Source organism: Crocuta crocuta, unplaced genomic scaffold, assembly GCF_008692635.1.
Source record: "Crocuta crocuta isolate KB4526 unplaced genomic scaffold, BGI_CrCroc_1.0 scaffold330, whole genome shotgun sequence".
Lineage (NCBI taxonomy): Eukaryota > Metazoa > Chordata > Mammalia > Carnivora > Hyaenidae > Crocuta > Crocuta crocuta.
Genome location: NW_027530521.1, coordinates 1,604,998 through 1,619,598, shown reverse-complemented (window position 1 = coordinate 1,619,598; position 14,601 = coordinate 1,604,998). Strand labels below are relative to the sequence as shown.

At 43.2% G+C, this 14,601-nt stretch overlaps 1 protein-coding gene across 8 annotated transcripts in view; it reads right to left on the bottom strand.

The window, feature by feature from the left end:
* Positions 1-14,601, bottom strand: part of AMBRA1 (autophagy and beclin 1 regulator 1) — a 177,498-nt gene that overhangs the window by 130,622 nt on the left and 32,275 nt on the right. For 4 of the 8 annotated variants that reach the window (XR_013335874.1, XM_077767403.1, XM_077767404.1 and 1 more), the window contains exons 2-7: positions 13,690-13,943; positions 13,282-13,340; positions 12,598-12,781; positions 11,521-11,693; positions 10,012-10,078; positions 8,000-9,453 (exon numbers count right to left, since the gene is read on the bottom strand). Coding sequence is in view for 7 of the 8 variants with exons in the window: in XM_077767403.1 (XP_077623529.1) it covers positions 8,000-9,453; positions 10,012-10,078; positions 11,521-11,693; positions 12,598-12,781; positions 13,282-13,340; positions 13,690-13,824 (2,072 nt within the window). In the remaining variant the exon portion in view is untranslated. The remainder of the gene's footprint in view (positions 1-7,999; positions 9,454-10,011; positions 10,079-11,520; positions 11,694-12,597; positions 12,782-13,281; positions 13,341-13,689; positions 13,944-14,601) is intronic. The other 4 variants (XM_077767408.1, XM_077767409.1, XM_077767410.1 and 1 more) reach the window with 2 other exon arrangements.

Here is a 14,601-nt window from a genome sequence, read left to right as displayed (position 1 = left end):
AGTCAAAGAGAGAGGGAGTAACAGAATCTGAAGCAGGCTCCAGGCTCTGAGCTAGCTGTCAACACAGAGCCCGACGTGGGGCTTGAACCCATGAACTGTGAGATCATGACCTGAGCCGAAGTCAGACGCTCAACCAACTGAGCCATCCAGATGCCCCTAAAACAATCTTGAAAAAGCAAAGCTGGAGGCATCACGGTCCGAGACTGCAAGTTATATTACGAAGATGTGGTAATCAAAACAGTGTGGTACTGGCACAAAAGCAGACACATATATCAACAGAACAGAATAGAAAATCCAGAAACAAACCCACAATTATATGATCAATTAATATTCGACAAAGCAGGGAAGAATATCCAATGAGAAAAAGACAGTTTCTTCAACAAATGGTGCTGGGAAAACTGGAAAGCTACATGCAAAAAAGAATGAAACTGGGTCACTTTCTTAACACACAAATATAATCTTACTACACAAATCTTAATACACAAAAATAAATTCAAAATGGATTAGGGGCGCCTGGGTGGCTGAGTTTCTTAAGCGTCTGACTTCAGCTCAGGTCAGATCTCATGGTTCATGGGTTCGAGCCCAGCATCAGGCTCTGTGCTGACAGCTCAGAGCCTGGAGCCTGCTTCGGATTCTGTGTCTCCCTCTCTCTCTGCCCCTCCCCCCGCTCATGCTCTGTCTCTCTCTGTCTCAAAAATAAAACTATATAAAAAAAAAAATGGATTAAAGACCTAAATGTGAGACCTGAAAACATGAAAATTATAAAAAAGAACACAGGCAGTAATTTCTCTGACATGGCCAGAACAACTTTTTTCTAGATAGGTTCCCTGAGGCAAAGGAAACAAAAGCAAAAATAAACTATCAGATTACATCAAAATAAAAAGCTTCTGCAGAGGGAAGGAAGCAATCTACAAAACTAAAAGGCAACATACAAAATGAGAGAAGATATTTGCAAACAACACATCAGATAAAGGTTAGCATCCAAAATCTATAAAAAACTTATTAAAACTCAACACCCACAAAACAAATAACCTGATTTAAAAATGGACACAAGAAACAAACAGATCTTTCTCCAAAGAAGACACAGATGGGGGTGCCTGGATGGCTCAGTCAGCTTCAGCTGAGCATCTTCCTTTTGGTTTCAGCTCAGGTCATGATCTCACAGTTCCTGGAAAAGACCCCCACGTAGGGCTCCTTGCTGATAGCCTGGAGCAAGCTTGGGATTCTCCTTCTCTCTCTCTGCCCCCTCCTACCTGCTGACACCCCTCTCGCTCTCTCAAAATAAATACTTAAAAAAAAAAGAAGACATACAGATGGCTAACAGGCACATGAAAATATGCTCATCATCAGGGGAGTGCAAATCAACACTACCATGAGATATCACCTAACACCTGTCAGAATGGCTAAAATCAGTAACAGAAAAAAACAATAGGTGTTTGGTGAGGATACAGAGAATAAGGAGCACTTGTTTCTGCAACACTGCTATAGCCACTCTGGCAAATAGTATGGAGGTTCCTCAAAAAATTAAAAATAGAACTAACCCTACAATCCAGCAATCACAGTTCTGATTATATACCCAAAGAATACAAAAATACTAATTGGAATGGACAGATGCACCCCTATGTTGGATGAATGGGCAAAGATGATGTGGTATTTATACACTAGAATATTATTCAGCCGTAAGAAAGAATAAAATCTTGCCAATTTCAACAATATGGATGGAGCTAGAGGGTATAATGCTAAGTGAAATAAGTCAAAGACTAATACCATATGATTTCACTCCTATGTGAAATTTAAGAAACAAAACAAATGAGCAAAGGGGGAAAATAATAGAGACACATCAAGAAACAGACTTTAAACTGGGTGGCAAGGGGAGGCTGAAGATGGGTGAAACAGGTAATGGGGAGTAAGGAGTACACTTGTGGGGCACCTGGATGGCTCAGTCAGTTAAGTATCCGACTTCGGCTCAGGTCATGATCTCATGGTTCGTGAGTTCAAGCCCCGCGTCAGGCTCTGTGCTGACAGCTAGTTCAGAGCCTGGAGCCTGTTTCAGATTCTGTGTCTCCCTCTCTCTCTGACCCTCCCCTGTTCACGCTGTCTCTCTCTCTCAGAAATAAATAAAACATTTAAAAAAGTTAAAAAAAAAAAAAAAGGAGTACACTTGTAATGAGCACCAGGTAATTAAAATAAAAACTTAAAAAAAGAGAAAGCTCTATGATGCTGGTACCCTCGAGGAATGTGCAGGCCCTGAGCCATCAGTGGGAGCCAATATGAAGGACAGCTGACCAAGTGCAATAAGACTTATTAACGGCTTCAGGACAAGCAATACACAAGTTAGAAAACATGGCATCACAGGAGCGCCTGGGTGGCTCAGTAGGTTAAGCGTCCGACTTCAGCTCAGGTCATGATCTTGCAATTTACAAGTTTGAACCCCACACTGGGCTATCTGCTGTCAGCACAGAGTCTGTTTTAGATCCTCTGTCTCCCTTTCTCTCTGCTACTCCTCTGCTCGCTTTCTCTCTCTCTCTCTCCCTCCTACCTCAAAACTAAGCATTAAAAAAAAAAAAGAAGGAAAAAAAGAAGGAAACATGGCACAACAGTGAAACATCAGAGGAACAAGTTCTGGGTCATCTGAGCTCAAGTTTTAGAAGGTGTCTTCCATGTACAACTCTAGGTATGCCACTTTGTTTATTGAACAAGAAACTATTAAGCCAAGATGTAATATAATAATGTGTCTTTTCTTTTTTTAACTAAGAAAGCCAAAAAATTTATACTTCATACTGAATCATAGGGGATATAATTTCAATTCCATTTGTTGAATTCAACTACCATTTACTGAGAACCTACTATGTGCCAGGTAGTTTTCTAGGGACTGTAGGAAGATAAGACATAATCACTGACTTCAGGGAGCTCACTGACAGAAAAGGAAACAATTTTCTGTCATGGGTGCAATATTACAAGGAAGTATCTATATCTAGCAGAAGCAACAAAAGCATTCAGGGAAGTTTTCTCCAAAGGAAAAGGTGACAGAGGTATGAGTTTTGAACAATAAACCGAGTATACTCCCATTCAAAGAAACTGAAAGTAATTCTATATATACACTCACTAGTCCCAGTGAGGTCAGTGGCTCAGAAAAGCTACTAAAGATGGACCCCTCTCTATATTATGATGAAGTTTAAAGACTCGTGTTTTCCTAATTTCTTTTTTTTATATATATTTTTATTTATTTCTAGGAGAGAGAGAGAGACAGCGTGAGCAGGGGAGGGTCAGAGAGAGAGGGAGACGCAGACTCTGAAACAGGCTCCAGGCTCTGAGCTGGCAGTCAGCACAGAGCCCGACGCGGGGCTCGAACCCACAAACCGCGAGATCATGACCTAAGCGAAAGTCGGTCGCTTAACCGACTAAGCCACCCAGGCGCCCCATGTTTTCCTAATTTCTAGGCCACCTTCTCCCTCTTGTGGACCCAGGATTAGCCCTGCAGTTATATCCATTTATTTTCTTCCATCAATGATGTTTTTGCTGAGAGCTCCCTGGAAAATCCCCATGTGACTAGAGCTGGCATCAAACAAGTTAGGTGGCCCATAAAGCCTCACCAAATTCCAAAGCAATTCCTTCACAAAAGTCTAAAAAAAAAACCCCTGAGAAATCAAATGAGGGCTTCCAACTCTAACCTTCAATGTTCTGGGCCAAGTTTCCCCAATCTTCTTTCATAAGGGAAAAGTGCAGATCAAAAGACATCAGTTCTCAGAACACACTCAATCTTATTAAATACTTCAGACGAAAAGTCTTGTCACCTATCAGGATAAAGAATGCAGAAATAATTCAGTTGAGGCAGATTTAGCTCAGATTTTGATCTCCCATTCGTTGGGATTATTATTTCTTTTTAAAAGTAGGCTTCACACTCAGCACAGAGCCCAACACTGGGCTTGAACTAATGACCCTAAGATCAAGACCTGANTGTGATGACTTCAAAAAAACTAAGCAAGGGCACCTGGGTGGCTCAGTCAGTTAAATGTCCAACTCTTGATTTTGGCTCGGGTCATGATCTCCAGGTTTGTGAGGTTGGGTTCCTGGATGGGTTCTGGGCTGGCAGTACAGAGCCTGTTTGGGGTATTCTCTCTCTCTGTCTCTCTCTCTCTGTCCTTCTCCGGCACACGTGCATGAGCGCTCACGTGTGTGTACTCCTGTTCTCTCTCTCAAAATAAATAAATAGACATTTTTTTAAAAATATGCAAACTAATCAATGCAGTTCCATGACAACTAAAACACTTTCTCATGTGTCCTGAGAAACATTGTGTCGATTACATTTCTACCTGGAGGCAATAATTACAAATGATCTATCAGACCTCCAATTTCTTACAAAAAGAGTTGACTGAAGAGCCTCCCCCCCCACCTCCGGCAATGATCTACATGAGCAACAGAGGTTCTGATGAAGAAATCTGACGTGAAAGCACCTATTTCAAGTGAAGAGGAGGAAAGAGTGCCCTCTTTAGGACCTCGGGGTTTGAATCTACCTTTGTGATAAGCACCTCTTAAAAAGTAATTTCCCCTCTCTACATCTAAGTTTCTCATTTAAAAAAAAAAAAAAAAAGCTGGACTAAATAAACTCTAGGTTTTCTCCAGCTTTAAGATGCCATTTAAGCACTTTTCTCTTTTTCCTAATACCTGCCTTTCAAAGCCACAGGGACTCCTGCTGTAGGCTGCAGGGAGCCACAATATCCTGATCTGCTAGAGCCTGGGCTATAAGACCCAAAAAGTTTCTGGTGGTGAAGAACGGACCTACTACTCAAGTGATAAGTTGTAGGCTGGAGTGAAGACTACACAGACAGCTTGCCCTCTACTGCCCGCAGGCCAAAAAGAGACAAACTGTGAACTGGTTAACACAGCTCAGCAACACAGAGCTACACTGAAATATACTCTTGTGCTTTAATATTTTCGCTGTTTGCAAACACTGTTAATTAAATGAGCAGCGCCGAGGATCAAAATATGTCTCTTTAGTCTATCTCCCACTACAAAGTCAAATGAATAAACCCTGTCCCTTCAAATAGTCGCGGCACACAAGGACACCTTTTCTTGCCAGCCAGCCAGTCTAGCAGCAGCAACAGCCCAACAGTGACACCTGCTGGGGAAATCCAAGCAAGGACGGCTCGTCAGCTAGAGAACATCAGGTCCCTTTTGAAGCTGGCAGAGGCTAATTAGCACCTGTATGTATTAGTAATTTACACTACAAGGCAGCCATTCAAATCCTGAGGAAGTGGTAGCCCTTCTGTAAAGGGTGTGTACTTGGAATATTTTACAATGTACCTCACTTTTGAGCAGGCTGTCAGCCTTCACAGTGCATTTCATCCTAGCTCATCTTAAGCTACTCCATAAATAACATAACTACTGTATTTTACAATGAAACCATGCATTATTTGTATATTTTAAAAGGAAAAAAATACACACACACAATTGTTCACAGCAAGATGACAAGGGATTTCATTTACAACATACAATTTAAACGTTTGAACTTTTAAATTTAAACCACTGGGTTTTAAATGGTCTATTAATAAGTTTGTAACATTTCAATCACGTGACTATTTACATTTAATTAAAATTTAAAAATTTAAACGTAGTTCCTCAGCCCACACTAGCCACCTTCCAAATACTTAACAGCCACATGTGACTAGTGCCTACCATGCTGGACAGCACAAATACAGAACACCTCCCTCGCTGTAGAAAGTTTTACTGGATGGCATTTTTCCAGAGAAACATATTATCTTCAAATGAACTTATATGATATATGAGTTTGGGGAGTGAAGAGGAGATAATAGATGAATGAAAGCTGGCCAAATGTTGACCATTTTTAAAGTCAGGTGATATGTATATGAAATTTATTATACTTTTCATTTTTATATGTTTGAAGATTATCATAATCAGAAGTTAAAAAAAAAAGAAAAGAAAAATGATTCACCTAAAATGGAGGTATCCCCGTAAGTAAAGAACATACCATGGAAGAGAGCTCAGAAAAATCTTTGGCCACACACACCAGAATTCAAATCCCCACACAGCAAACTATTTATGGATCTTTAACCAGAAACTTGACTTCTCTGATCCTCACTTAACTCAGCTGTTAAGATGAGAAATTTAATATCTGCCTTGCACAGTTATGGTGGAAATCAGAATTAATGCAAAGACACAGTACCTAACACATAGTAGACCCCCAGTAATTGGTATCTCTAATTATTATCAAACAGTAGAGTTTATTTTAAACCACTCAGGTATTTCTCAGAACAACATATGCAAAGGCACTGCTACAATGGAATGGACAAGGGATGACCAGAGGCCCACGGGTACTGTGGAAACAGGCACTGGAGGTAACTTAGTTACTTCCAGAGCAGTAACTGAAGACAGTCCTTTTACAGCTACCCTTCATAAACTTTTTGCATGCCTACTCTATCTACGTCAGGCACTGCACTTGCTCCCTTGCCACCTCTCTTGATAAAGAGGCTCCTCTGAGCAAGGCAAAATATTCCAAAGCTGGGAATTTAGATGTTAATTCAGAACTGGTCTCAATTATTTAAGCATAGTAACAACCTCTATTAGTCTAGCTTTCATATCCAACCAAGTGTCCCTATCTTCCCCTTAACAACTGCCCCTCGTAACCACCTACTATCTTGCATTCAACATGCTCTTTCCTGCCTGAAAATGTGCTGGTCCCCTAAAATAAAAAGGTCTTTCCCTTACCAAATCCTAGTCATCTTTCAAGACTTGATTTTGACGGTACTTCCCTTTCTCTGAAATGAGACTGCATTTAATCTCAGTACACTCAATGAAGCATTTGGGTCATCTACATTTTTTATATAATTGCATGTAAATAAGTTTTGCCTCTATGATTAACAGCCCCAGCGTTTAAAGGTCAGGTATTATATACGTCTTTTGTATTCCCTCCAGTGCCTAGCACAGTGCTGGAAAAACTGTAACCATTCAACAAATACTTATTAACTGGGTAACTCTCTAAAGCATTCTCCCAAAATAACAAGTACATTATGTGCACAATCCATATTCCCACCCTTGTTAGAAGCTTATGTCAGAAATTTCAGTTGCTTCAACAGAGGATGTAATGCAGAGCAATATGCTGTTTGGATCCAACAGGCATATTCTGGGAGTTGGTGATTACGCTAGATGTGACCTTTACAGAATTACAGAAAGAAGTCCCTAATAAATCAAGATAGATGCTCACATAGCCATACATGGAACATGGAACATGTGGTGGGCGGGCAACTACACCCACTCTGTTTCTTCCATGGAAGAGTTGCCTGGGATGCTGATCTGAGTACGGAGAGGCCTTCCTTCCATGAATTATTTTTCTTCCCCACCTTGAGGTGAATGTCCATCTGGAAGATCTCCTCAAAGAATCTTAATTAAGCAACTAACTTGCTATCCAAAAAATATGTATCGCTAAAATAAACTTTCCTCAACACACATATATATGTTATTATTTTCTTTTCTCTTTGTCAAATTGCAGTGTTCCAAAAGATAGGGTTTAACAGGTGAACACAGTTGTCCAGAGACACAACTGAAAAAAAGACACACTAATCTGTACCAAGCAGAGTTCTCTTTTACTCTTATTTCTAAGCACTGTGGACCATCTTTATTCACAATAACTACTGCTACACATACAATCCTCCAAGGTCAGAAAGCAGGGCAGAGGAAGTCAATGGCTCTACCTCCACTTGCCTCTCTAACCTGATCTGCACTCTCCTTTAAGGCTAACGGCCTCACGAGCTTAGCCAGAAACGAGGCGAGCAGAGCCGAGTGACTTATACTGCTAGGCCGCAGCCTATCTCTGCCACCAGAGCAAGTTTTCCAAGAAGATGCAACGGACGTCAGGGAGACCAGAACCAGATGTGTGGGTCCCAGACACTCCAGATTTAGCCACAACATCTACAGGATTGAAGGAAGAGACATAAGGAGAAAAGTAAGGGATATAGGAGAAGACAAGAAAGCACCTGCTTACCTCCTGAGTGAATCTTCCTCAGAGCTCTCCTCAGGCATATCTTGATGTAAGGCCTCCTGTGTTACAGTTCCAGATCTGCTGGACTGGGTGTAAATTCTTTCCCAGTGGCCCGTCTCCTGGTTGAAGGCCACCCCCACAGTCCTCTCCTCCTGCGGACTAGCAGAGCTGCTCAACTCCAGCCTGCTGGAGCTGGGCGTTTGGCCTTCAGTCCGCTCAAGGGGTGGCAACTGGCTGCCACTCGACGGCATGCCCTCGAAGGTGCTAGGGACCTGCCAGGAAGAGCTGGCCTCACTAGAGGAGTAGTTGGACGTGGTTCTTTCCCAGCGCAGGGTGTCGTTGTTGAAGGTCAGGAGATTGTGGCAAGCGCGGCAGCGGTTCAGGTGGCCACGGGACAAGTTGGAGTTGTTCTCGCTGCTGTGTGGGGTGGGCTGATGGGAGGGGCCTGGCCTCTCAGACTCAATGTTGTTATTGAGCATTTCCTGGGCCTGCTGTGTCTGGGGGGCTTCTCCACTCAGGCTGTGGTCCAGCTCCTGAAGCCGGTCATACTCCAGAAAGAAGCGTCTCAGGTCACACTGAAGCTCATGGCGAATGCAGCCTGAGTTGTTTTGGCTGGAGCCATTTCCTCCATCTGACTCAGCCGCCAACCCTGAAGCTGGAAAACCCCTCCCTTCTGTGGCTGAAGTGTACACAGACGCTTGAGAGCCACCTTCCTGCTGTCTCAGCACAGACAGCAAACTCACCGAAGAGGCACTGGTCCTGGGTGGAGGCATGGATTCTGCCTCAGAGCGGGAGTTCAGACTGAGCACTGTCCGGGTCCACTCGGACCCTGTCAGCCCAGGAGCTATTTCTCGGTGATACCTAGAAGGGTGGCTGGACAAAGGGCCTCCCAAAGAGCGACGGGTGGGACCCAGACTGAGGTTGCGGAGCGTGTTGCCGGCAGTGCTGCTCTGGACTGTACTGAAGGCAGACGGCCGGTTCAGGAGGCCCTGGTCCTGCTGCGTTGACGAGGCCTGCTCCGGGGGATGGAAGGGCTCGGTCTGTACAAAAGAAAAGGAAGGGGTAGTAGCCCTGGCAGAAGCAGGGGGGACACTGTCCTGGTGTGGCAAGAGGGAAGGAACTCGAGTGCCAGAGCAGCGGCTGCAAAGGCACAGGATCCCAAGGTGCTGGCAGCACTCAGCTGTGGGGTAACTGACCCGCTGTCGGAGCCTGATGTAAGCGGAAGTCCTGGGGCGCTCCGTGGAGGGCTGAGGGGGAGGCGGTGGGGGTGAGGGGGTAGCAGAATCTTGCACTGTGCTTTGCTCTCCCACCTGGATGCCAGAGGAGCGGGAGGACAGCATGTGCAGGAAATTGTGGAGGAGAGGCGTCCGGCGAACTGGCTGTGATTGCAGCAGGGCACGCTGACGGTAGTGGGATAACTCTGTTCCATCTATGGGGATCTCTGGTTCGTCATCACCCTGCAACGCGGAGCAAGGCGGGGCAGGGGTAGAGCACGGCAGTTAGGTAGAACCTCCAGGTAAATCAAGAAAAATTAACTGTTGATAACCATCCAAGAAAAACAACCTTCATGGATAGACAACAACGCTACCCCGGAAGCATTGAGGACTAACTGGCTTCAGATTCAGAATCATCATATGGTATCAAATTATTCACTTCCAATTAGCAACATTTCTGAATGAGTACAGCTGGCAAGTCCATTCTTTTACAAAACGCAGCTCTATGACATGGAGGCAATGAAGGGAAGAAAATGTCAACCGGCCTGAGGCACATGAATGACAAGCTATCCAACACAGCCTGGCTACTTCTAATGAGGCCATCACCTGGGAGTTTCAGAACAGACTCCCCTGTCAAGATTATGGCTATAACTCTGAGTACACAGTTGGAAACTAGTTTTGAATTTTGCCGAGAATGGAAACACTCGGGCATTACAAATGACAAATCCAGTATAATCAGAACTGGAGCACTAGTTTAGAAAACCACCCACAGCTGAGATGGAGTTGGAACTGCTAACTTACCTGCTGATTAGAGGGGTTAACAATTGCTGTGAGTAAGTAGTGTCCAAGAGGATCAAATCTCACCAGACTGGAAACACAGAAGAAAAAGACAGACATGCGTTGATGTTAATTGAGAAGAGGAAGCCCGTGTTCAAATGTATAGCAATCATTACTGATTAATTATGGTATCACCCAGGTATCCACTTCATGCTGGGAGCTTTCAAAACTTTCAAACAGATTAAAATAATAAGGCTCAATACTTCTTGTTACCTCCTCACACGTGCCAGAATAGGGAAATAATCACAAATAATCACAAATATCACAAATATCACAAATAATCACAAAAATAATCCTGAAAAGCACCAAGGCTCCCATCCCAAGGAGCAGCCAGCCACATTAAGCACACACTTGCTCACATCTACGAGCCTATGGTAACAGTAAAGCATGGCACACTCCCAAACCCTGCCACAAGGTTACTTCTTCCCTCACACAGCAGCTACACTGGCAAGGAGCAGAGGTTCTGGTGACAGCAAACTGTCTCAACATCAAGTGGCATATCTAAGACTAGAAAAATTTCTTACATCCGGCTACAATACCAAGAGGACCAAAGAAAACCAATGCATCATCTGTATTTAATTTGGGGAATGTGTGTTTGATCTTGAGGGATAAATAGCAACAGCAGGTTTGATATATACTTATATTTCCATTTTCCAGTTTGATAAACACAGACAACTGGGGTTAGCAACTACCTACTAAGCTACCCTCTACCTGAACAACTTTCAGGTGTCCCCAAATAAGAGGGGGGGCTCTATCCCAAATCCAGACAGTTTTGAACCTAAAAGACATTCATTCTGGGGCACCTGGGTGGCTCTGTCTGTTAAGCGTCTGACTTCAGCTCAGGTTATGATCTCGCAGTTTGTGAGTTCGAGCCCCGCATCGGGTCCTATGCTAACAGCTCAGAGCCTGGAGCCTGCTTTGGATTCTGTGTCTCCCCCTCTCTCTGCCCCTCCCATGCTCATGCTCCATCTCTCTCTCTCTCTCAATAATAAATAAAAATGTTTAAAAAAAAAAAGACATTTATTTTAACAACCTTGGTCTACAGAGGCCAGAAGAAGAGGCCAATAAGGAACAGCTAAATGAACTGCTGATTAGTCAGCTACTTAAAAAGTAGAAGGATGGGGCGCCTGGGTGGCTTAGTTAGTTAAGCGTCCGACTTTCGCTTAGGTCATGATCTCGCGGTTCGTGGGTTCGAGCCCCGCGTCGGGCTCTGTGCTGACTGCCAGCTCAGAGCCTGGAGCTTGTTTCAGAGTCTGTGACTCCCTCTCTCTCTGACCCTCCCCTGCTCACGTTCTCTCTCTCTCTCTCTCTTAGAAATAAATAAAACATTAAAAAAAAAAGTAGGAGGAGCTGTACAGATAACTCTCTGCTCTGAACAGGCATAACAAACTGCCTCCTGAGGTGACAGCAAGTGTAAATGCTCTCTGCCATGTTAGTCTTCTGCCAGACATCACCAGTGGGCAGAACACTCACCGGACCCGTTCCATCTCGCTAGCTGTCTTCACCACTGCAAAGGGCTCCCGTCGACTCCAGTCCCAGAAGTGGATCTCGTTGGCAGTGGCAATCAGCAAGAGCTGAGCCGTAGGGTGGAAAGCCAGAGAAGCAATGGCATTGTTGCTATCCGTGAACCAGCTTTCACTGCCGCCCTATAAATGAAGCAATCCCAAATATTCTCAGGTTACAAACTGGCAGGAAATTGAGATGACAATTTCAAAAACAAAACAAAACAAAAGACGCTTTAAGGTAAAATGACCACTTTTAGAGCCTACTTTACTTTTTAAAAAAATTTTTTAATGTTTTATTTATTTCTGAGAGAGACAGCATGAGCAGGGGAGGGTCAGAGACAGAGGGAGACACAGAATCCAAAGACAGGCTCCAGGCTCTGAGCTGTCAGCACAGAGCCTGACACAGGGCTCGAACCCACAAACCATGAGATCATGACCTGAGCTGAAGCTGGATGCTCAACCGACTGAGCGACCCAGGCACCCCTTGTAGAGCCTATTTAAATATGTCCTCTGTAAAATGTAGAAAATCAGTGATCTGGCAGTGTCACCAATTTATCAGAAAATTATTACTGTCAGCTCAGTTCTCCAAGTCACGTATACTCCAAAGCAATGAGCATCCACACAATTCCTGTTTCTGAGGCTTGTGAAAATGCAGGCTTACTGCATGACATGGTGCACAAAAAGCCACTAGCAAGTCACCAGGACAAGAAGCATATTACTCTGATGATCATGATCAGAATATAACACAATCCTTGCTCTAAAACAAAAGACATCTATCCTGAACACCTTTTAGAACGTTCCACACTATGTCACAATGGGTAGATGGAAAAATAGTTAGTGGGTGTTCATCTTACAATGGAGGAATGTTATTCCCATTATTCAAGTGGGCAATGTAGTCCTAAGAACCTCACATGTAGTCTTAAGAACCTAGCTAGTCTCTCCTCCAATTAAGAACTCAATGGTAAAACTATTTAAGGAAGAAAAAAAAAAACTCAATAGTAAACAAGCTCTGCATTTAGAATATCAAAGAAATGGAAATACTTACATGCAAATCCCAAATCCTAACCTCCCCATCCAGGCAGCCAGAAGCAATAAGGCCTGAGATGGTGGGATGAAAAGTGACACACCACGGAGTGCGGCGGTGTCCAATCAGAGAATGAACACACTTGCCAGTCTTCACCTCCGTAATATAGATATTATGGTTCACGTGGGTGGAGGCCAACAGAGTCCTAGAGAATCAAAGAGTAGAACGTGAATGTGAAGCATATAGGAGGGTAACATACTTTATCAGTTTTGGATAATCGGCTTTCGAGTATTCTCCACCCTAGTGTGAAAAAACTATACCTTAGGCATTACAAACAACCAAAATATTCTGATCTTTAAAAGTTTTGGCTTCTCCGCATATCCCCTTCAGAGAATATTTTTTTCCATTTGGGAAAATTATCACTCCATCAGTGGCCTATATCATACAGGCAAAGGATTGTAACTGAGAAACTTTCCAGGTTTTGATCCTCTCAATGTCTGTTGTTTCCTTTGCTTACTCCTAATATTTCAATGGGTAGCTCTGCTCATCTACCCTCTTTCCCCTTCTGATACACTGGCAAAGCTCTGTTCAAGCGATGCTTCAAAGGGCCCTTAGGGATGTGACTTGGAAGACCAAACTAGACCAAAATACATAAAACAATGCTATCACAAGTCTTAGGTTAAGTTATAGATAAGTACTGGGTACCTGTCTGGGCTGAAAGCCAGTAAGAAGGTAGAACGTGGACTATCAGGCAGTTCTACTCTCTGAAAAAAAGAAATTAAAACACATTATAAACTATGGCCCACTATACCTCAAAAGCACATGAACCACAGATTAGTATTCAGTATAAGCTGAAAGACTGGAGACAGTGATCAAAGCCACAAGTTGAAAGAGAGAAAACCAAATTACTTTTAAGAAAAATGTCTAGCTCTAAAAAGATATTTCTAGCCCATGAATTCTTCCAAATTTATTTTTAAAACTCTGTAAGTCAGATACATCAATTCTCTCATACAAAATAAATGATATCCCAGCTCTACATCATTAGCCCATTCTAAAACCCCATTTTACTGTCACCCCTACAAATCTTATGTCAAAAATATCCATTTTTCCTACCTTGCCCTCCCATTTCATCCACCGGGTTTTATCTTCCACCAGCTCCTGCAGAAGCCGCTGAGCTCCAAAGGCCCGAGTGCCCCGTTCTCGCCCCCAGAGTATCCGGACAGCATTCTTCTCTGGAACAACCTTCATGGCGTTCAGTAGCCACTGTCACACCAGGCGCAGGAAGAGAAGGAGCAAACAATAGCTCCGCAAGCTGAAGCAGCTAAATTGAGGCCATTCAGGTCCTTGTAAATTGTCTTCATGGAAATCTAAAGAATGGACATTAAATTAAAGAATATCCATTCTGCAATCAGAGAAGCTTCCCACTGCAAACATGATTCTAGCTCAAAGAGGAAAGTTTTATATATATATAAATATATATATATTATGTATGTATATGTATATATATAATATATATTTAATAATAGTTTCTCAGGAAATACTCTTCTCCCAGAACTTTTTTGTCCAAAAACTGTTTCGTCCTTAAATTCCTTTCATACCCTCAGTAGCTCAGCCTTGTATCTAAAGAATAAGCCATTCTCTAAAGCAGTTACTCTGTTGTTATTTTATCAGGCAAGAACTTTTGTTACAAATAAAAAGGTCTAAAACCCTGTCAAAAACAAAACATAGCACCTGCCCTCCACTTCTGTGCCACACTGCCTCTCAAGCTACCAGGCCCCCTCCTTAGCACTTGGGCCGCCTCCAGACCAAAGGACAGGTAACCAATTCTAAGAGGCTATTTATCGCTTGAGGTCTGGTTCTTACGCAGCAGCTTCAACTCTATCTTCTCCCTAAAAGCATGTGCATAAGGACTACTTTGGGGGTATCTTTCTCACTCTCGTTTTCTTTCTCCACAGAAGTTCCAGAGTAGTAGAGAGAGGAGGAAAGAGAAGAAAAAAATTTCAGTTCCTTTTTCTCATCCACCAC